Raw genomic sequence first — 23,286 nt, forward strand, 5'->3', positions numbered from 1 at the left:
CACTTTCGTATCGGAACTCTTTTTCTTTAATTCATAAACCCATCATACTGTAGAAAGCCTCAACCACCCCAGATCAAATAAATGCCGGTGGCTCGCGACATGTGTCGTTGACATCCAGACTTGTCAACGTGGAAACCAGTTTCTGCTTCATTGTATTCACCCTACCGCTCTCCTTGCGCACCAAAACTGGTGGAACACTTCAACCAGAACCTAGCCTTAGATCTTTCGTGTTTCCGCCGCCGCCGCCATTGGCACACCACAGGTACCTTCGCTTTTTCATTCGTTCTTGTGTTCTTCTCTATGCTTCAGACAATTCGTTCGCTGCCGCTGCATCGTATTGCAGAGCAGCCATGGCATTCTGCCCCTTGCTTGCAGCCAATCTTTCAATTTCATAGATCTACGAGTACTGACATGCACGCTGTACCTCCCATGTTTGACATCTATGCTCATGCTGTGTTCAGGTATCATGTCCCACGCCGGCAGTTGCGGTTTTCAGTCCGATGATGACGATGGCAGATCTGATTCAGCTCGCCCTCCTCAAACTGGCAGCAGTGACCCCAGACCCCCGGCACCAACATCCCGTTGCTCCGTCAAGCATGTGCACGCTCTTGTGCAAACATTCGGTGATTTCAAGCAGTGGCTGGTGCGGGAGATAGGCTTCGAAGGTATGCTCTGTCTCCCAGACATTCAGAAGCTCAACTTGAAGTTCAGTTCCTGGATCATGAGTAAGGTGGACACCAGGAATCGTGCAATAGTTTTGGCAAAAAACAAAGCAATCAAGTTCAGGGCAGCAGACGTGCACAAGGTCTTTGGCATTCCTTGCGGTAACCGCGACGTCAACGGACGCGATGCGCGCATAACCCCTGAAGCAATAGATTTCATCAAGCAGACTCTTGGAATGCACAATTCTGGTGTTCACAGCCTTCGCGCTGCTGAGGCTTTCTTGAGGAGAGATATCACTGATGAGTCAAGCAAGCTCGAGAAAGACTGCTTCCAGATTGCCTTTGTCATTTTCGTAATGGGTCATCTTCTAGCACCCACTACCAAATATGACTACGCAACCATCGATTTCTGGGGAGCACTTGGGAACACAGAGAACATCCCACAGTACAATTGGTGTGATTATGTTCTCGAAGCACTTATGGATGCCGTACGGAAGGTTAAAAAGGATATTGCATCACAAAGTCCTAGCACGAACTTATTTGGATGTCATCTATTTCTACAGGTTAATCCACATTTTTTTGTACACATGTCAAACATTTGTTCAGCTAGGCACACCAAATTGTGATAACTTTCTGTCCTTCTGGTGCAGGTTTTCTTCCTTGACAACCTTGATATTGGCATTTTCAACAAGCCACACAATGCCCTCCCTAGGATCAGTTTATTCGACCAGGACTCATTACGAAGAATGACCACAATGGCGTCCGACATCGCCCCTGGTCCTTCCACATATAGTTCTGCACTTGTAAGTTCAGTACAGTATCTCAAAATTATGGCATCATATCCAGAGTCCATATTTCAAACACATGCACCATTTTGTAGTTAAGGGAAGCTTCCTCTGTTTGCTACACGCGATCCTACATCCCTGATGATCACCTGAACCTGGAGTTAGAGGATCAGACTGTAGTCCAGATGGCTGAGGGCACACGCAACCTCGAAGCCGCTACACCTGTTGTTACGCCGATTCTTCAGCTGCCACCGCAAACTGCTGCAAAAAATCACCCACAACCGACCCCACCAACATCAGGGCCAATTGGAGCGATGGACTTTGCCAATTACCTAAGAAAGCAGTACCCACAGCTGGTAAGCACACATTTTATTTGTAACACCACCCACATTACATAATCAATCTAAGTTGCCTACTGCATCTTTTGCCTAGGTCGCGGATGAACTTACGATGATTATGAAAGAACAGAATGCAAGGTCAATCATGCACATCAACAATGCAAGGCAGAATATCATGCATGACATGCTTAAGTACTGTGATCGAATTATCCATTCACTTAGCAAACGATGCATTTGCTGCCCTGCGCGCGGGTTCAGTGAATGCCCCTTGCAGAAATCCCAAGACACAAAAGGTTTTTACCCCTCAATTGTTTGGTTAGCACTGTGGTAATTTTCTTTTTCGTTAGTTGACACCCACATTTTTTTCACAGCCAGATCGACTAATCCATTCCGCACCCCTGTTGCACTGAAGATCGCAGGGCAGCGTCTAGACCTATCTGACTCTGAAGGTATTTCTAGACAGACCCGCCTCCACCTTTTGATTGCTTGCACTACTACTAATTCTGCTTCCTTACGTTTTCTGAACAGCTGACAGCTCTCGACTGTTCGTGACGACGCTTCTGCCAAAAGGCCATTGGCACCGGACACAACCTGTGGAATCCGCAAAAAGCACAAGGGTTGTATGGAGTCGAACTCACAAATTTCCTGCACCATTTCCCAGTGGGCAAAAAAAATAGTTGCGAAAACAAGCGAGCTGTACTCACACTTGCCAGACATGGGAGATATAATCGTTTTTGGACAAACCACATCATCCCTACCGAAGCGTCAGTATGTGTTTCACACTGGTTTTGCAACCAATCCATGGAATAGAGGAGCTATCCCCTACCCTCCTTCAATCTCTGTGGGTGATCAGCTTCAGAAGCATTTTTCAGACGCTCCAGAACAAGATTTGCAAAGGTTAGTTCATCATAGCGAACCGCTGATTCAAATTCCATCTGTCGTTTATCCTGGAATGATGATTATTCAAATATGTTTCTTTCTTCCCTGCACAGGGTTTACATAGTTCACCATATCCCACGGCTTGCTAGAGTTACTGGCCTCACACTGCAGCAGCAATTGGTCGGGCATCGACCAATGGACCATGAAATGTTAACCATTGTATCAAGGCGGTATGCTCAGGCAGACCATCTCGCAAATAAGGAACTCCCTTACCTGAGCTGGAAGCATGAACTAGAACCAGAATTCGCTGTTAGGACACACTCATACTCAGCACTATAGTTATCGTTGTATCTATCTGACACTTTTCACTCACCCCTTTTTATTTTCCATACGTGCAGACTCTTGTCCTTGCCGATGTTGACTACCTGCACACTATATCCATCCAGAATCAATTTGTTGGCGATCATATCCCATACGACGTCACACACTGCCAAATGGTACAACATTTCATCAATACGACGTCCACATTTTGCTTGCTTTGCCCAGCACTCACCACTATTTATTCTCAAACATTTTTTTGTCGTACCAGTTTTTCGCTTCTGTTCCGCTCGAGGATGGCTGGATCCTTATCATGTGGGACATGAAATCCAGGGAAATGCATGTGCTTGATCCCTCGCGAGGCAAAAGACCTAACGGCCAGCTTGAATTCATTGCTTCCAAGCTACATGATGCATTGTTTGCATGTTTGCATGAATTCTATGCTGGTTGGTCAACACCGAAGGATCAATGGGACATCAAAGTCCCACATCTATCTGACACCAGCTTCAGCAAGTCTGTACTTTTTTCAGAATACTTTTGTGTTTCTTCCATTAACTAACTGCGCATGTCTTACGTAATCACTTTTTCATTTCACAGGGAGGAGTCCGGTTTAGCCATTATCCATTTCTCAAGGCATTATGATGGACATCATCTCAAACTGCCTCTAACGAAGGTGACCTTTCGCCTGCAACTTTTTTTTTCCTTCCCCGTGCTCACTGGCTCACTATGCTATCTATTGCATCAGTTCAACTTATACAAGATCAAGAGGGATACTCTCCATGAGGTCCTCAAGATACAGCACAACAAGACCACCCTTGCAAATGATGCTTTGTGGGCTGTGCTCGCTCCTGGCGTTGATGATATGCTCACCAATTCGGCTTCATGCTAGTTATTACCACCATTTAGTTGTACCAGATGTCTATGACTCTCTCTACGCGTTGAACTTTTTAATTTGCATGTACTACTAAGTGTTGAACCCATCTAATGTACCACTAAGCTTTCAACCCTTCTCTTGTGGATGTTTGTACTCTCTCATTCGCCTAGTTGTCGAATCACAGCTCTAAAGACATGTACCTTTTTTTAAAGACCTCCATATACTGATTTGGATTCCAACAAATTCCACTAGAACCATAGTAAGTCTACATCTTCTGCATATCGAACAAGATGTCTTAGAGAAATATATGGGATGCAATTACGATAAACACCAGGTTCAGAATATAATGCATCAGGTCTTACAAGCACATTACAATAAGATAGGATAGGTTTCATGATTTGTCGACCTTTGACACCAGGAAGACACAAACATGCCATTCTACTCATTAATGGCTAACCGTCAACTTCTGGCAAGGCTCTCATACGATAGGTTTTATAATATCTGGACTGTTTAGACAACGGCGTCACAAACATGCCATCCATGTACATGAATGGCTAGGCACCCATGTTGTCCACTTTCTTCTGCACCACATGGTTCTCAAACCTTCACATCATAGAAGAACCTTGGCAGCTCTCCTTCATTGTCCGCCATTCCTACCAGCTGCAGTGCGGTTGCCTCTCGCACGAACCGGATGCTTGTCTGCAGCCATATCAAACACAAACTAATTAGAATAATTTTCACCTTAGTTGTACCGGCCAACAAACTTGTATATCTCACCTCCGTGAGGGCGTATCGTAGGTCCCCCTCTTTGTATTCCCTGATGTAATGGAGCACGTAAAATGGGCTGTCCTCCCTGCAAATGTTATTCATTTTTTCAATCAGCTCATTTCTTTTCATGCCGCAACATAAATTTCCTGAGTCATACAAACCCTTACCTCTCACAAATTGGATGCATATCAAGGTTGTACTCGAACCTCCATTCACCACCTTCCATTTCCCAGTCATCAAAAATTGCGTTGATGCACTTGCGGAGATTCTTGATAACTTTCACCGCCACAGCATGATGCTTCTCCCTCACGTCGTCCTCTGGAGAACAGGTTTCTGTTGGGTCCATTATGTGGACATGTTTCTTCTTCGTGTCCACCACATAGAGGCTGTAGCTATCTTGCACGAACGATGGTAGCATCAGCTGCAACATAAAATTCCTCCATTTCATTCCATGACACTTATTCCGCAATTTTAAGTTCTCATACCGTGCGTATCCATTTTAGAAATTCCGAAAAAACGACGACACATACCTTCTTGGCAAATTGTATCTTGCAGCCTACTTGTTCTGGAGACAAAATCCTCTTCACAAGCTCGAGATCAATGTCCTCTAGGTCCTCAGCGAGCTCTTGCTGCAATTAATTCAACCCACACTTTTATCATACCCATTCACCGTCTAGTTTGCTTTCACATAGGAGACACATGAATTACTTACTGTTAACTGAAGCGGCATTATTGCCCTGTAGCGCTCCGGGCTATCTCCGTAGATTTTTTTCTCCTGTTCCCACACCAGTCTTTCGATTGCACACCAGTCAGTCGGTTCAACCTCCCCTCGGGGGCGGTACGCATCCCGGAATGTATTACCAGTAAGCACGACCATCCATGGCTTCCTGTGCCTGAACCATTTCCTAAAGAGAACACATACACATTCAGTTATGCCACGCGCAACAATGCTGAAACACAGTTCGATACATTCTCTCATATAAGTTAACGGGACAAAGCAAAGATTGATCTCACTTGTCCAGCTCCCCTTGCTTGCAACTCATCATGCTGTCGTAGAACTGGGCGACGGCTATGGGGTGGGGCACCGCGTGTGCCTTATAAAACTCTATTGGATGCTTCTCCCCAAAACACGACCCCATAGTGGGCTTAGCTGCAACTGCAGGCAGCTCCTGGACAGTCACCAGTGTGTTGTCGGTGGTCTCAGCTGGTGGCGACGAAGGCTCGCCAACCTCGTACCCTGCTCAGTAGTTTAAATATATATCAACACACTTGTGAAAAAAAAAATCTAGAATAGCTGCTGAACCAAAAGTTAGTAAATGGACAATTTACCAAGTTGGAGTGCCGGTGCTTCCTCCGCACTAGTTTGCACCGCCACAGGTGGCATCGTTGCCAATGGTTCAAACAACACTCCTGGTGCATCTACCATTATTATGTCATCACAGAAACGCACCCTCTTTCCCCTAAAACTACTTACAGTACAGACGGAACGCTTCGTTCCTCTCCTACCTGTTTCACTTGTTGCATCTCCACCCGTTTCCGTCGCATCATCTCCGTGCAAGGGACCAGAGCTCACAAATCCATAGCCTGTGACGAGCCGTCCAATGTTATTCTTACACTACCACAATAATGTGTATATGAAAATGGAGCCCAATCATATATTTTTGTACCTTCTATGACGGCAACCCAGTGGGAGTAGGTGTACATTGCCCGATCCGTGAACTGCGGAACATCAATGTCCATGTCCTCTCCACCCAATGGAGCAGAGCTTACCAATCCACACCCTGCCAGCATTATGAACATTAATGCCCAATCATATATTTTTTGTAAACGGATGCACACCACAAAGCAATAACTAATTTACTACCTTCTATGACAGCAACCCAGTACGATACATTGTATGAATTCCCAGACATGAAGTCCGGCCCATCAATGTCCATGTCATCTGCACCATCAACGTCCATGCCACCGCCATGGTCGACGACTTCCCGGTCTAGTACCGAACAAAAGTGGCACCTAAGTTAAATTTCAGCGCAAGTACGAAGTGAATTATCAAAAAAAAACTAAGGATCTTTTTACCGGTGTTGCCCTCTAGATTCTCCATAGCCCTCAATATTGCAGCATCGGCTTGGACAATGTTATCTGTAACTGCTGCCATCACAGCAGCTGCGTCCGCAACTGTATTTTCTGGTATTGGAGCATCATTGCTTGAAATGTCATCCTCAGTGATGAAGTTTCTTTCATCGCATCCCTCCTCACGAACATGTGTTCCGACCTTGCCATCACCATGCTCCAAAGTACCATCCACTACGCCCTGCCCACCACTTTGATCATGACCTGCTCCAGAAGACAACAAATTACTTCTCACCTAAATAAGCAGTTCTGCCATTTCAAACATCGATAAACCAATTTATCATACATGGTTTGATTGAATGTACCTGCACATGTTTTATATCCTTCAGCAGAGTGTATCGCTTCGCCTACCGTGATGCCAGCTTCAGTCAGAAAGAGAATACTCTAGTCAGATGGATCAAGTCATCAATTTTCCTATGTGGCATCAGAACAAATCATGCACATTTTCCATACCTGCCCTACACTCTTCCAGCTGACATTTCCTAGCCATCCGAGCATCTCGCTCCATCATGCTCTCATCTTCATCAGAAGAATCATCCTCTGCTTCATTCACCATTGGCTTTTTTCCTCTATCCACATTTCCAACACGTGCACCCACTGTCGGACTAACAGCCACCGTTGAACCAGCAGCCTCTCCCACTGCTGGAAGCGTGTCATAATTACTATATAGCTCCATGTTTGATTAAAAATACACACCAGAAATTCTATGGCACTTACCAGCAACCAACTTGTTTGATACATTTTCCCTGATCTGCAAAGCTCCCGCATTCCTCATGCCCTGCCCTTTACCTGCACAACATCTTTTAAAATTAAAAAGATGTTTTCACCTGAACATCATGAAATATCTACAACAGTTCAATAGAAGAAACAATATATAAAGTCCAGACTCACCAGTCATAGCAGAATCAGCTTCCTCTTCATGCTCTGGCAGGAGCATGCTGACAAACTTCTCCACAATTGCTTCCTCTTCAATCCCCAAACGTGCAAACAGGTTGTTCACTAACTCTGATTGTTCCTCCATGCCATGGTCAGCTGGTAGATTTGCAGCATCAGCGGCATATGTTATCACGGCATCTTTCATCATACACATAACATTGTCTCTGACCACTGCAGTAATTTTCCCCTTGACCTAACGGCAGCAAAAAACATGTTAGCCACTCAACAGAAACGTTTCACCATTGCTACATCTGATTTGCAAAGAATACATTTTTTTTACAGTGAACCTGCAGTCTGTTAATTTACATCGAGCCTTGCTTCACCATGACTTGTAATAAACCCAACAACTTATTAAAGGGTACCAACTAAATTCCATCCCTACGCCTAGTTTAATCCACCATTAATTGTATCCTAGTTTAATACCGTTTCGTGTAACCTTTTATTCGGTACATATCTCATAAGACAGCAACAGACTATGTGTAACTGCACCCACACTGTAAGCTTCATATTGTACAATACCAGGACTTAAACATAGCACACACACTGTATTTTGCACATACCTCAGTTTTGTTTAGCGCAGTGTTGCTTGGCAGAATCAAAGGATGCAATACTTCTTTCTCTCCCTTCAGGTATCCCTCTGATTTAGTCTGCATGGAAAACTTACAGTTAGATCCTATCATAAATCACCTGATCATGTTTTCTGCAGTGTACCTACTGTCTACTCCTAACCTGCAATGTTGTTTTCTTGTCAGCAAAGATCTTGATTAATTCCTTCAACTTCTCGGCAGTGTAGAAAGCCACTCTAGGCACAAATAGGTGTGGCACATTCAGCTTGCCAAAATCAACCCAGTCAAGGTAGAACATCTGCATGCATCAACTCATTCAGTAAACAATTTTCCAACAGGGAAACAACAATGTAGACTTACTGATGACAGCATTGGGCATACCTGCACGAACAAGCTGCAACCTGCTAGCACCGGGGTCTTCGCTTGGTCTGCTATGTCGGCCTGCAGCTTCTCCGCCGATTCCTTCACCAGATCTACAACGTACTGCCCCCAGTCGTACTGTCCGATTCGGCCAGGGACTAGCACGCACGACAACAACTCTTCTGGTACCGATGCCACCGTCTGCCTTGGCGCCAGGAACGTCGCGCACACGAGCAACGTGTACGCTACTTTCACGGCCTCCCCAACTTTCTTTGATAGTTTACCTGTACTGCAGATCTGTAGAACTTTCTTCAGGTCTTCCACCGAGATTGTACCCGACTTGTTCACATCCATATCCATGAGCTCCTGCACTCGTTGCACCACACGGGATCTGTGCCTCGGCGCTCGTATATCTATTGGCTTCTTGCCAGAAACGAGCCCAAGGCACCTTCCGACCTCGGATGCACTGACTTGCCTCACAGCTCCGTCAGGGAACGGCAGCGTCATCATCCTCGTATCCATCTTTGCCAGCAGAGCGGCATAAAACTTTCGGTCAATCGTGCCAGAGTACCTCAGTGTTAGAAGGCTGGCAAGCCCCGTGCTCTCCACATGCGGGTACACATGGCTGCCGATGCCCAGAATCCCCGTGACGGAGAAACCGCTGCGGAAGGACTGGGCAGCCATTGCCTCTTCCACCTCCATCCCTCCGTCAGGGGCCGCTGCGCGTTGCTTCTTGCTCCCAGATCCGCTCGCCTCATCGTCTTCCCGCTTCGCCTTCCCTCCCCTCGTCTGGTTAGCCGACGACCGCGGCATTAGCTCTCACCTCGACCTTCAGAAATCACAACAACGGGGATAAAAAAAATTTCCCACTGCCCAAATCAATTTATTTCTACATACAGAACGATGCCAACCAGGTTTGAACGCAAGAATCGTACCTTCCAAGAGCACACCGCCACAAAGAACTTCGCATCCACCTCCTTTCGAAATCGCCGAAGACCTAGATCAACTCAGCTTTTTTGTGGTTCAGACAAGAGGTGGAAATGGCAGGAGCGGCGAGTTCAGCTAGGAGATAGAGGGGAGCAGTAAATATAAAGCTGCCTTGAACCACCGCTAAGCTGTCAGTGACCACTGTTCAAGCAACACTGTTTTCATTTTTCACTTTCTTTTTTCAGCACAATTACGCTACTGCTCACTAATTCCCTTGTGCGGTGGCGGGATTTCTCCCGCGCACTCCCCTTCTACAAGATTCCGGCCGCACTGTTTGGTCCAATGCAGGAACCGTTGGTCAAACCAAGCATCTAATCCCTGTTAAGAAACGCAGATCGACACAACATGGATGCAAAATGACCCAAAAAACTTGATTTATTTGACTGCATGTTAAATTTAACCTAGCCATCGGCAGCACATATGCTCCCACTAAAAATCGGTAATATCAACAAATGGAACCGAGACCATCTGCACTCCAGTTCCGAGTGAGGGGGCAAAAAGGAGTTGCGTAATCCTGTTTGGCTACAGTAGTTGCTGCATTTGGACCACTCAGGACAGAGATCTCTTCCTCCATCTGGGACAGGGCCCAATGTAGTAACATGGAAAGTTCAGCATCATGCCAAAAAAAGAGGATGTCGTCCGATCCCCACGCAGAAAGAGCCATAAAACAAGTACTTTCGCTGTGCGAACCAGAGATACGGTCTGGCCGAGAGGAACAGTAACAACTAACACAACTACAGTAATCAATCCCTAGGCACATGTTGCTCAGCCATACGAGACACCCACATGGCACCGCACAACTACTCTAAACTACTTGATTATTGCTAACACACAGTCAACTAAACTAGGTTGACTACAACACACGCACGGATACAACACCAAAGTACTAATTTTCCTAGCTGCAGGCATTTTTGCTCTCTTTCCTCGCCCACATTTAGTAGTCAAACTTCATCTTCTTCTCCGGTGGGCTCGAAACTTCATCGTCTTCCTCTTCCTCGCTGCAGGAGCATCCGCTGTCCCAAACCCCTGACTCATCACCCTCTTCAAAGTCCAGCCACTCATCTGCATCATCCTGATCAGCCAGCGGATCGTGCTCGCCGAACCCTTCTTCAGATTCAGCCCCAAGTCCACTCGAATCAACACCAACAACCTGCAGACAATAAACCTAGATTTATTTTTGCTTGTTCATAGATGGCTTGCACATCAAAAAAAAAGGGTCAACGATGTAGGCCAACTGACCTCATTAGGTACGCTGATGGGTTCTGCCTTCGCTGGTTTCAAATCTTCTTCCTTCAGCTCAGCCACGTCGACAACTTCCTTCCGGTCCGGGAGGCCTCCTCTTCCAACTGAACCGCTTTCGTCCCTCCCCTTCCTCCAATCGGATCCCTGTTATCCGGAAGCAAAGGTAAAATCGGTTAGCAAATCTCACACCGAAGAAAGGAAACTTAACCTTTTTTTCGCCATGACCAGAGCTCACCTCAAGCACCAGCCGCGCCTGCGTGCAAAGAGAACTTGCTGCAGGTGCCATCTCGCTGCTTCAGGCACTCCCCCAAAGTGTTTCTTGCAAAGCTGGTTATGCGCATGCTGCTGGTCCAACCAAAGAAGCTTGGCCTTAAATAGCCGAAGCCCTCCAGCACCAGCCTAGCTCGAAATTTGAAATCCGATACCAAACACAGATTCAAAATTTGAAAACGTCAGTGGCCATGTGTCCAAGGAAACCTGCCCACAAGCTAGTACCATGCAGCACATTCAATTCCAAAACCACATTTCTACCAAAACTGAACTGACAAGCTGAAACTACAGCCCACTGACCTGACTTCACAGTTTGACACACTGCACACACCATGTCTCACAAAGCATGTCAGCAAAAAACTCAAAATGCAAATCCTTGTCACCATGTTTAAACTACAGCACCCACAAATGAAAAGTTCTAAGTCCACAAACATTATTCCAGTTTACAATTCACACACATGACTACTACAGCCAACTCTACACCCAATACATAAATCATCTTATAGTATCTATCACATTTACCATCGCCTCATCACCACAACAAAACTAAAAGGTATAGAATCTATGACCCATGTATTAATATATAACTTTACTAAAGTACAACATGTGGCCACAAAGCCATATTAAATCTTCATATTCACTCTCAACATCAGCAACCTTCTAGCCCTCTGGGCTTCAGACAAGTGTCTTTCCTGTGCCCTTCAACTCCACAAACTGTGCATCTCCCCGCCCTTCGTGGCTTCTTCGGCAGGTCCCCTCTATCAGGGCAAGTCGTGCTTTTGTGCCCTGGCCTTCTGCATATCGTACAGAACCTTGTTCGCTTGCTTGTCCCCTCGTACGGTGCTTTGTCTCTGCTATTTGTTGGTCTGCCAGCAGGACGCTTCTTCGACGGCGCCCGCAGAGCATCAATTCCAGTTTCCGACTGTGTTACCCCACCGGCTCGTACCCCCGCCGAAGCTTGCACCTGTTTTTGCTTATCCTTTAGCTGTTCTTCCAGGCCAAGTCCGTCTGGTTGCTCTCCGTACGGCTGCATTACTACAAGTGCATCTTTGAAAATGTCCATAAGCTTCTCGTACGACTCTACCGACGTGTCACCCAGCCTTACCAGCTGCATGGCTTGAATATATAGATTCGAGTGTCGGAAAGTGAAAGTGCCCTTTGCTAGTTGGTCTCGTTGGTAGTGTGCCAAGTGATCTGGTAGTACATCCCTTGCATCCACCGTCCATCTTTTCTTTATGTGCTTCTCAGGTATTTCCTTCACATCCAAGTGATCCATGATCTGCATTCATACAATACATGTTACCATCCCAGCTCAGCGGAGCTTTGTGCTATGAAACAAATAGAAACAACCATGTAAACCATTTCACCTTCAATATGTGACAGCACAGCAAACCCATGTGCTGGAACTGGCCACACTCGCAGTCGAATTCGTCCCTGTTTTCTGCGACGGTCACTCTGAATCGCACCCTGCTCCATTGTTCCCTTTTATCAGCCTGTATATTCTTTGCAATATATATCTTCCCAAACTCCACCATTTCAACCTCATAGTATCCTGCTTCATAAAGGATCTCCCCGAACTTCTCGAACATTGCCCTCGTGTATATCTTGCTCGCGTGCCGTTCGAAGGCTCGATTCACTCTTAGCAGGGGCCGCGCCTGCCAAAGAATTAGATATATGTTACTCAACAATATAACTGCAGGGGCCATACAGCAGAAGAGTAAGATAATGTAGACCCAAAAGCACTCACCAGACGTGTCCGCTTTTCCTCAGCACACTCAGCTGAATCTCTGTCGAACTGTAGCCTCATGTAATGCCTCACAAACATGTGCATTGGGCACGCCGGTGGAACATAGGTCTTCAACATGTTGTTCGCGCTCTCGCTGCGCTGTGTGGTTGTCATCTTAGCACAGAAAACTCCTTTGAAGTACGGGCTTGCCCATTTATCTCGGATCTCATAGAGCTGAACCATGTACGGATGGTTTTGGAGGTTATACTTCTCAACCAGCATCTTCCAAGCAGTCTCGAACTCCTCGACCGTAATCATGTGGTTGATTACCTTGTGAAACTCGGCTCTGAACTCATTTCTCTTCGTGTACAGTGTACCAAGGCACTCCTTCGCCTTCTTCAGCACATGCCACTTACACCACCTGTGGGCTGTGCTCGGCAATATATTCTTTATTGCGACCTCCATGGCCCTACACTGGTCTGCAATTTGGGTACAGTAGGGTTAGATATAGACATGAACTTTATTCCTAATGTGCCGCAACTACAAGCTCATTACAAACGACAATAGGTACTTAACCTGTCAAAATAGTTTGTGGAGGGCTGCCTCCCATCATTGCTACAAACTCTGAGAAAACCCACTCGAAGCTCTCCAACTGCTCATCCCTAACCATCACCCCAGCCAGTATAATGCTCTGGAAGTGATTATTAACCCCGACGAACAGCCCAAATGGCATGTCATACAAATTGGTCTTGTATGTCGTGTCGAAGGTCAGAACATCTCCAAAATATTTATACTGTGCCCTTCCAGCACCAGTTGCCCACATCAAGTTTTTTATGCGCCCCTCATTATCTGTTTGTACTCTAAATGTGAAGTCAGGATCTTTCTTCGCCATCTCTGAGAAAACTTGCATCGTCTTGTGTACATCATCATCAGCCTGATCACGACTGATTTTTCCGCATAGGTTTTTCAGGGTTTTTTTCGTGAATGGAACATTCTCCATACTACCAAAAAAGCTTCCCACTATGGCATACACTTTACCAATGTCTATGTTGTTTTCCCTAAGCTGCTTCACAAGGTTTTTTGTGTATATGTCTATGTGTTTGTGCGAAGGCCAGTGAACCCTCTCGCCACAAGTTAAAGACAACGAGTGGTTGTGCGATACCCGGTGCTCAGCAATAAACCATCCGTTGTCATCAGTCCGGAGCAACCGAATCATAGCTGGGCATTCACACCTGCAAGACCTTGTGTGCTCCTTCTCTGGCTTCCCCTGAAAATCCATATTATTGGATTGCCACTGTGTCAGCCTTCATCTACTCACATGACAACATTTTCACAGTGCTTATTTCATAAGAAAAAACCAAAAAGTTAACTTGACTCACCGAGCAGCCGCAGACGATCTCCTGCATACACTTTGTCCTCTCCACATTTAGCCTGCTCTTGCCATACCTTATACCAAATCCATTCTCCCACGAATACAGATTGTAGAGATCATAAGCTTCGTTCAACGAATCAAAACTTAGGCCCAACTCAATTTTAATTACATGATCAGAAGGATTCTCCGCAAAATCTCTCACGGTCTGTTCAAGCGCCCCAAGTCTAGCTGGGCAAGGTGCTCTATCAGGTGGTGCCTTCCCTACTCTTACCCTGAAAAGTACCAGAACAAACAAAAAAAAGGTTCACTTTGCTTGCCACCTGTGATTATCCTACCATGTCTGATGCTGCTCATAATAACTAACAAACCCCCTGTACTGAACCAACCACAATTTCTCGGACGTACCTCTTAAACCAGCCTGGAGCCTTTGGATCTGGGCGCACCACCGACTGTGTTGATTCCTCTATGTCGCCCGCCGCACAGCTCCCGGACTGAACGCCTCCTTCTTCACCACCCAGCAAACCTGTCTGAATCCCCATAGCTGACTCTGCTGCCGCGACCATTTCCGCGACGACACCGGATCCTTCGTCGCCCGGACGATGCATCAACGCATAGTGCTCCAGGGGAGCGAAACTCTCCCCGCCGCCTTCGTACACCGCCACCCTACCATAGCAAGTTGAAAGAACAATCTACATTACCCTTACAGAATCAACCATTATATACGACTTCTATACAGATACAAAGCACTCATGAGCATACCCTGGCACCGGATCCAGCGGGAAATCCATCTTATTCCTCTTCCCCTCGCCGCGACGGCGATCCCCTTTTCCGCCGGTCGGCGCTAGGGGAACGATCCCCTTTTATCTCAGATTCATTTTGCAAAAAGAGAAAGCGCCTACCAGTCTATCCGCCATTTAACGCACATGGGAAGCTCGATTCTGTGCCGCGGGTACAGCGAATCCTACCTACATGTGCCACTGGCACATTTACTCATCCGTCTCTCCGACCGCAACGTCCGTCCCAGCCAGAGACGCCGTACCCGCACGGGACATACGCGTATACTCCTGTTTACCCACTGTTCCAGTCGTACACGCTGACACGTACTGTCCCCACAGGACCGCATCCCCAGGAGAACGAACGGTCCACAAAACGAGTGCATCTGAGCTCGTGACCAGAAACGCCCTGTCCGGGGACATCCAGCTATGCAGTTCTATCTGACCAAACAAACATCTGCTAGGACAAGTGGAAAGCATTCAGGGACAATGGCTCGTTGGAGGCAGGCAGGACCGCAGGAGATTCCGGGGAGCATCGATCTGTTCCAAAGAAACCTGACATTTGGACCAAGACGTGCTCATCTACGAAAGAAAATTCTCTGCTCCCGCTGGCGCCAACTGCCCAGGTTCAAGAAGAAGCGGGAGGACAAAAGAGTAAAATCGGACCGGAATTTTTGGGGCACCCTATATGTACCTAAAAAAATAGTAATTTCAAATGAAGTAAAAAAATTCAGTTTTTTTTTAAATCAAACATGATCAAGTATTGTACTCGTATCAAATCCTATACGCGCACCCCCTGCGATGATTTGGGCCCACTCATTTTGCGGGTTTTTATTGTAGTGTTTGACAGTTTCATCTATGGTATTTTGTCCTTATTCTAGGTTTTTGGATCTTCTTCTCTCTTCAGATTTCATAAAATATTTAATTTTGAAAAATATTTAGAATTTAAGAGCATCTCCAGTCGCGTCCCTCAAAAAGCGTCCGGCACAAGTGATTTGGGGCACGTTTGGGACCGCGCCGGACAAAAAGAGACCAAAAATCTGTACAAAAAAGAGACCCTTCCCAGCCGCGTCCCTCAAACGACGTCCGGATGCATGCATTTTAATAGAGGGACCACACCATGTGGGAAAAGTAGGTGAGAGAAAGAGTGGGGAAAGAGACTAGCATGTGGGACTAGGGGCTGCATGCATGCATGTGGACGCCTCATTTTGTGTCCGGCGTCCCCGGTAGAGACTCTAGCGCTAATTAGCTTTGGGGTACGCGACTGGATGACTTTTTTACCCATTTCTTGTCCGCGGCTTATTTGGGGGACGCGACTGGAGATGCTCTAATTTTTTAAATGTTCACTTTTTAAAAAATGTGCAGACTTGAAAAATGTTTTGTTTGAAAAATCATAATTTTTAAAATGTTCAAATTCAAAACAGTTTAGATTTAAAAAATGTTTAGTTTGAAAAATGTTCAGATTTTATTTTAAAAAATGCTTAAATTTTGAGATGTTCATGCATCTAAAAAATGTTAAGGGGTTGGAAAAAACAAGAAAGAAAATAAAAAATCACCCTGTTAATGGGTCCAGATACTACCTCCTAGGAACGACTTTCTTTAGGCGACACATCGCACACGAGCTCACGCATCTCTCGTGGGAGCTTCGCTTATGGATGGAGCATGTTTTAACTTGGGCCACATTAGGCACAACCCTATAAAAGGTTTTATTTATTTTTATTTTTTTCCTGATTCTCTAATTTAATAGATTTCAAAAAGGTCTTTTGTCGGAGCCCATTAGCAAGTACATTTTCATATTTACATTTTATAAATTCCTGAATTCATGTGTTTTAGAAAACATTTTAGTGGGAAATGCATAGTCAAACGATTCAAAAATAATTAATTAATTTATGTTATAAAAATAAAGAAAAAGGAAAACCAATAAGAAAAGGAAAGACAAGAAAAATCTAATATAAACAAAAATAAACTAAAGGATACAAAAAACAACAACTAGAGAAAAGACCTTCACCGTCCTGGCCTCTCCCACCTGCCTTTTCCGGTGCTGGCGAGCCTTCCCTCGCACCCTAAATCCTAATACCCTATCACCGACGAACTCCCTACACCAAAACCTACCACCATAATGTGAATTTTCTTCATGTTCTATGGTGCATCGTGTTCTTCCTCCAAAGTTGTCTTCTCTGGTGTAAACGGGTCGAGACCCACGATATTCGTGTAAGCATCATCGCGATAGCCGAAGCCAGAGCGAGGGTCTGTATGCCGACCTGGCCGATAGGTGCCACGCCCCGCATACCCCATGCTGGGTGTTGGGTCAGCATAGTTGTTTTTAGGCCTTTTGTTTGATTTTCTTTCCTTTTTCTTTTTCTGATTTGTTGTGTTTCTTTTCAAATTTGTACATTTTTAATCTGAACTTTTTTCAGTATGGGGGGTGTGCGGCGCTTGGTAGCCGCCGACCAGTGCGGCATATATGATCTACCGAAGCTATGGGCGTCAAATAAGATTTGCCTTTGAAAACCTACTAGTTGCGTCAGTATTCTTAAGGCCTAGGTCGGATTTTCAGCGCAATTAAACGAACCCGAGCGCATTACACTCGGAGCGTTTTATTAGAGGCCCATATAGGAAGAGCACTGGATTTCAAAGCTACCGCCGAACCGAACATTCGAGCCTTGCCACCAACTGCAACGAGTTCAGCAACCACTGTTCTTCTCACAAGTCACAACCTTTACGTTGGGCGGCTCCCCCTGTACCACGCCCGAAATCCTGCCCAGCGCGCATTACATACCGATTGACCGTGCTCGCTAAACTAGCTAGTGTCCCTCCGTTACCCGATTACTCCATTGTCTTTCGATCAACTGATCGATCACCCTAGGCATGTAGAAAGTCTGCAACTTTGAGGTACTCGCGCTTCCATCCTAGAAGATGATCGACTACGCGGCGTCTGCCCTTGCTGCGGTGGCGATGCTGCTACTGTACACGGTGCACAGGTGGAGGAACCCTCGCTGCAACGGCCGCCTCCCGCCGGGTTCCATGGGCCTCCCGCTCATCGGCGAGACCTTCCAGTTCTTCTCCCCCGACGCCTCCTTCGACATTCCTCCCTTCATCCGGCAACGGCTCGCGTGGTACACCTGCACGTTCTCTGTTGGGGTGAGGCCCAAGAGAATTTAGCTGGCCAGTTTCTTATGTCAATTTCCTTTTTGGGGTGTGAGATAGGTACGGCCCGATCTTCAAGACGAGCCTGGTGGGGCACCCGGTGGTGGTGTCGGCGGACGAGGAGCTGAACCACATGGTGTTCCAGCAGGAGGGGGAGCTGTTCCAGAGCTGGTACCCGGACTCGTTCGTGGAGATCCTCGGCCGCGACAACGTTGGCGAGCAGCAGGGCACCATGTTCAAGTACCTCAAGAACATGGTGCTCAGGTTCTTCGGTCCGGAGAGCCTCAGGGAGTCCATCCTCCGCGACGTCGAGCACGCCGTCTGCAGCTCACTCTGCACCTGGTCCACATTGCCGGCCGTCGAGCTCAAAGAAGCCGTCTCCACGGTAAAACCCCTGTCCATCTCGTTTATGGTTCGATCGCCTGTACACAATTTTCAGCTCTGATCTGTCGCTTCCTCACGTACGGTGTTTAATTGCAGATGGTGTTCGAGCTTTCCGCGAACAAGCTGCTCGGCTTGGAGCCGTCGAGGTCCAAGGTTTTACGGAAGAGCTTCTTCGACTTCGTTCGAGGGCTCATCTCGTTCCCGCTCTACTTGCCAGGGACAGCTTACTACGCATGCATGCAGGTGATCAATCTACCTACTGTACTATACTCGCCTCGCCTGTGTATCTGGATTCTGGAAGTCGATATATTTATGTGCACAAGTTGGGGATTAAGGAATTTTAGGATCACTTTCAGGGACGGATGAGCGCAATGGAGGTGCTGCGGCAAGTTCTGGAGGAGAGGAAGCAGTCGGCACAGGCGCTCGGAGGAGGGGCACGGCCCCACGGCGACTTCCTCGACTATGTCGTCCAAGAGATCACCAAGGAGAAGCCGGTCCTGACGGAGGGAATGGCGCTGGACCTGATGTTTCTGCTCCTCTTCGCGAGCTTCCACACGACGTCGCTGGCGCTTACGCTGGCCGTCAAGCTCATCTCCGACCATCCTCACGTGCTGGATGAGCTCACGGTGAGTACGTACGTGTGTGTGTGTGCCCCCGCATGCTCGCGTGGTCAGTGAGCAGCTGTGTGTTCTAAGAATTTGGCTTGGTTGTAGGTGGAGCATGAAACGATTCTGAACCAGCGTCAGACAGGCAACGAGTCTGATGGTGATACAGTCACATGGAAAGAGTACAAATCCATGGCGTTCACATCCCAGGTAGCCGACAGCATGCAATCCATGTTCCTCTCAGAAATTTACAAAAATGAGTTGCTGCTAATCACACTCAAACCCACTACTCCTGATTTATACCTCCTGTTTTTTACAGGTCATAAGCGAGACGGTCCGATTAGCCAACATTGCGCCTGGCATTTTCAGAAAGACTCTGAAAGATGTTCAGTTCAGAGGTGAGGTCGTCCTTACTGCACAAGACCGATATATCATGCATTCATACTTACGAACCAAAACATTTTATTATGATGTTACGATATAAATCATGCATTCTGACAAAGTAAGAAATAGAAAATTAAGTGAGTACTTTTCATTGACAAACTGCCGACAGGATATACAATACCAGCAGGATGGGGAGTGATGGTCTGCCCTCTAGCAGTACACTTGAATCCAGAAATTTACCCAGATCCCCTCACCTTCAACCCTTCAAGGTTTAAGGTAACGCTCAATTCGTGAAGGATCAAACAGCCCAACCCCTTGTATGCATATACAGGGTACTGTACCACGTACAAGTTATTGGTACTTTAGTTAACAGGGGCTCCACATGCACACAGGACAAAATGGAGATAAACCGTGGGTCAAGAAACTTCATGGCATTTGGAGGAGGTATCCGTTTCTGTGTTGGAGCAGACTTCAGCAAGCTACAAATGGCCATTTTCCTCCATTTTCTTGTCACCAAATATAGGTGCTCATTTTGTTTTTCATACGACCCGACATAGGGTTCAAATTTTTGTAATTGTTCACATCTCTTCCATTTTCTTGTCACCGTGTTCTTCAAAATATTTCAGGTGGATACAATTAGGTGGAGGCAAGATAGTACGGACTCCTGGGCTAGAATTTCCTGATGGTTACCACATCCAAATCAGACAGAAAAACTAATCAGCGCTGGCTGTCCTGATAGCAGTAGTAAAGCATAGAATAGAAGTACTCGTTACATTTGGTGCTTTTATCACTCTAGTATACTGTCGGATGAAATAACAGTTGCGCAGAATTACTTATCTTTTGTTGATTCTGTGGACATGGAAGGCTCGTAAATTAAAATCCTCAACCTGCCAGGAAAACACCAACAAATAGCTTACAGAAGAAATCAAAATAAAATGAAAAATTGGGGATGCCAGCTTTTTCGTTTGAAACGGAGGCAATGGCAGAGTGTGACAGAAAATAAAGCATGAGCCAGATATATTGTATCTCCTCCTGTTGAATAACTTGGATACACTCTATTGCAGCCTTATTATCAATTGTTTGGTAGTGGCATGAACAACTTTATGAATCAGTACAGTTAACACACAAGTCACCAAAGATCCTACTAGTAACATTAAGGCATGGACGCATGGTATCGGTACAATGTAACAAGTGCCATAGGGCATACGGATTGTGTCGGACATATTATATCCTTAGGCCAGTATGTTCTAGCATTAATTTTGTTGAAAACCATCACCTTGCTGACATGTCACTTGTAAATATAGTAGTTATGCATACAACTCTTTAATTATACAACGAAGCTGCTGTGGTGTAGTGGTTATCACGTCAGTCTTACACACTGAAGGTCTCCAGTTCGATCCTGGGCAGCAGCATAATGTTTTTTTGCCTTTTAAGGTTAGTCGGTTAAACAGTCTTTGCCAGGCCCATTGGACCTCTTTTTTTTTCGGAGTTACGTCTCCCTGGTCAGGCCTGGAAGCACACGCGCACACAAAAGTTCAGAGCCCCTCATCAAAAGCAAAACAAAAAAATCAGATGGCCACACTCCGCCCATTCATCCATTGCTGACGAACCTTGCCACGGACCCAACAGGTAAAACACTCCTTCCTATCAAAAACAAATGAATAAATAAAGTAAAACACTCCCGACCCAATGAATATTAGTCAATGAAACATACGTATGATGGCAGTATCGCTTGTCTCCTCCTGTCATGCGACTGTAGCAAGGTAACTCATCTGAATTTTATACGGTCAAAGACTTAATCTTCACTCGAAGAATCCGGTCAAAAAAGATGAAAAAGAACTCCATCGATATGTTCGTGGACACTGGACACTTCCGATGTCATGCCCGCGAAGCAGCTTGGTCGTGAAGAGACTCCATCTGCAAAAGGTGCAGGCCTGCAACACAATTAATTCAGGCCGTTCCACCGTGTTTGCGTGTACGTTTTCGGCGCACATGAATGTGTTGGCCGTGTGGAACGCAGAGCGCCTACATATACGCAGAGGTATGTGTACGTTGAGTAGTGCAAGTATGTTGACCAGCCTCGTTAGCTAGCTGCACGCATGTATAGCGAAGCGGACCTTTGACACTTTGACCAAAGACCATCACCTTATAGCAACTCTAACAGATACCGAATAACCTGTCGGAATCGTACTTTTCCGACGAGTTTACGAGTTCGGGCCAAAAGGCTAGAGCCTAAATTCACGGCCTAGCCCGTAAACTCAGTTCGGGGACCCGAGTCGTGGAGGGGAGTAGGGTTCCAAAACCCTACTCCCCGTCGCCGCTCCGTCGCGAAAGGGCTCTTCCTCCGGCGAGCAATTCCTTCCGCGTCTTCGCCTTAGCCGCTCCGCCTGGACCTCCCCTCCGTTCGCAATGGCGCGCACGACGGGGCGGTAGGGGAGGGGGCTGAATCGGTGGCGGAGGCGGACCGCGCGAGGTGGTCGCGCTCCAAGGGAGCACGCAAGCGGGCGGCCCGCAGGTGGCCGCGCAGGTTCGCGCGCCGGCCAATGCGCTCCGAGGCGCGCGATGGGGAAGCCGAGGCCCCATCCGGCGGCTCGTGCCGCCCGCAGATGCCGATGCTTCCGCCGTGCGGCGACAGCGACGACGACGACGAAGACGCGCCGGCTCTTCCCCTCACCTGCGGGAGCTCCGCGGAGGCGGTACAGTTCGAGTCGCCGCAGTTGTCGTTGCATAGGCGTCGTCCGGCGCGAAAAAACCCTCTTCCTCCGCCGCGCGTAGAGCCATGATACGTCTCCGACGTATCGATAATTTCTTATGTTCTATGCCATATTATTGATGATACCTACATGTTTTATGCACACTTTATGTCATATTCGTGCATTTTCTGGAACTAACCTATTAACAAGATGCCGAAGTGCCGATTCTTTGTTTTTCTTGTTTTTGGTTTCAGAAATCCTAGTAACGAAATATTCTCGGAATCGGACGAAATCAAGACCCAGGTTCCTATTTTCACCGGAAGCATCCAGAACACCGGGAAGGACCAGGGGGGGGCACTGGGCCCCCAGACCATAGGCCGGCGCGGCCCAGGCCCTGGCCGCGCCGCCATATGGTGTGGCCACCCCTTCGACCCTCCTGCGCCGCCTCTTCGCCTATATAAAGCCTCCGTCGCGAAACCCCTGATACGAAGAACCACGATACGGAAAACCTTCCAGAGCCGCCGCCATCGCGAAGCCAAGATCTGGGGGACAAGGATTCTGCGTTCCGGCACCCTGCCGGAGCGGGGAAGTGCCCCGGAAGGCTTCTCCATCGACACCGCTGCCATCTCCACCGCCATCTTCATCACCGCTGCTTGCTCCCATGAGGAGGGAGTAGTTCTCCATCGAGGCTCGGGGCTGTACCGGTAGCTATGTGGTTCATCTCTCTCCTATGTACTTCAATACAATAATCTCATGAGCTGCCTTACATGATTGAGATTCATATGATGATGCTTGTAATCTAGATGTCACTATGCTAGTCAAGTGAGTTTTACTTATGTGATCTCCAGGAGACTCCTTGTCCCACGTGTGTAAAGGTGACGAGTGTGTGCACCGTGTGGGTCTCTTAGGCTATATTTCACGGAATACTTATTCATCTGTTGAATGGCATAGTGAGGTGCTTATTTATATCTCTTTATGATTGCAATGTGTTTGTATCACAATTTATCTATGTGCTACTCTAGCAATGTTATTAAAGTAGTTTTATTCCTCCTGCACGTGTGCAAAGGTGACGATGTGTGCACCGTGT

At 46.8% G+C, this 23,286-nt stretch overlaps 2 protein-coding genes and 1 non-coding gene across 3 annotated transcripts; 2 read left to right on the forward strand and 1 right to left on the reverse strand.

Moving 5' to 3' along the window:
• Nucleotides 1-11,764: 11,764 nt before the first annotated feature.
• Nucleotides 11,765-14,776, reverse strand: LOC124671470 (protein FAR1-RELATED SEQUENCE 5-like). The gene is made up of 6 exons (XM_047207838.1): nt 14,619-14,776; nt 14,221-14,485; nt 13,418-14,108; nt 12,863-13,320; nt 12,483-12,770; nt 11,765-12,394 (listed from the first exon to the last, which is right to left on the reverse strand). Exons 1-6 carry the CDS (start codon nt 14,774-14,776, stop codon nt 11,765-11,767), a joined length of 2,490 nt encoding a protein of 829 aa, XP_047063794.1.
• A 3,126-nt stretch (nt 14,777-17,902) lies between these two features.
• Nucleotides 17,903-20,223, forward strand: LOC124671471 (cytochrome P450 87A3-like). The gene is made up of 9 exons (XM_047207839.1): nt 17,903-18,102; nt 18,194-18,518; nt 18,614-18,760; nt 18,874-19,143; nt 19,231-19,332; nt 19,442-19,520; nt 19,676-19,782; nt 19,899-20,029; nt 20,133-20,223. The coding sequence occupies exons 1-9, from the start codon at nt 17,903-17,905 to the stop codon at nt 20,221-20,223; spliced, it is 1,452 nt and encodes a 483-aa protein (XP_047063795.1).
• A 622-nt stretch (nt 20,224-20,845) lies between these two features.
• On the forward strand, nt 20,846-20,918 carry TRNAV-UAC. Its single transcript has one exon. It is a non-coding gene; the product is annotated as a tRNA-Val (tRNA).
• Nucleotides 20,919-23,286: the final 2,368 nt, after the last annotated feature.

The sequence above is a fragment of the Lolium rigidum genome, chromosome 7 (genome assembly GCF_022539505.1).
Source record: "Lolium rigidum isolate FL_2022 chromosome 7, APGP_CSIRO_Lrig_0.1, whole genome shotgun sequence".
Taxonomy (NCBI): Eukaryota; Viridiplantae; Streptophyta; class Magnoliopsida; order Poales; family Poaceae; genus Lolium; species Lolium rigidum.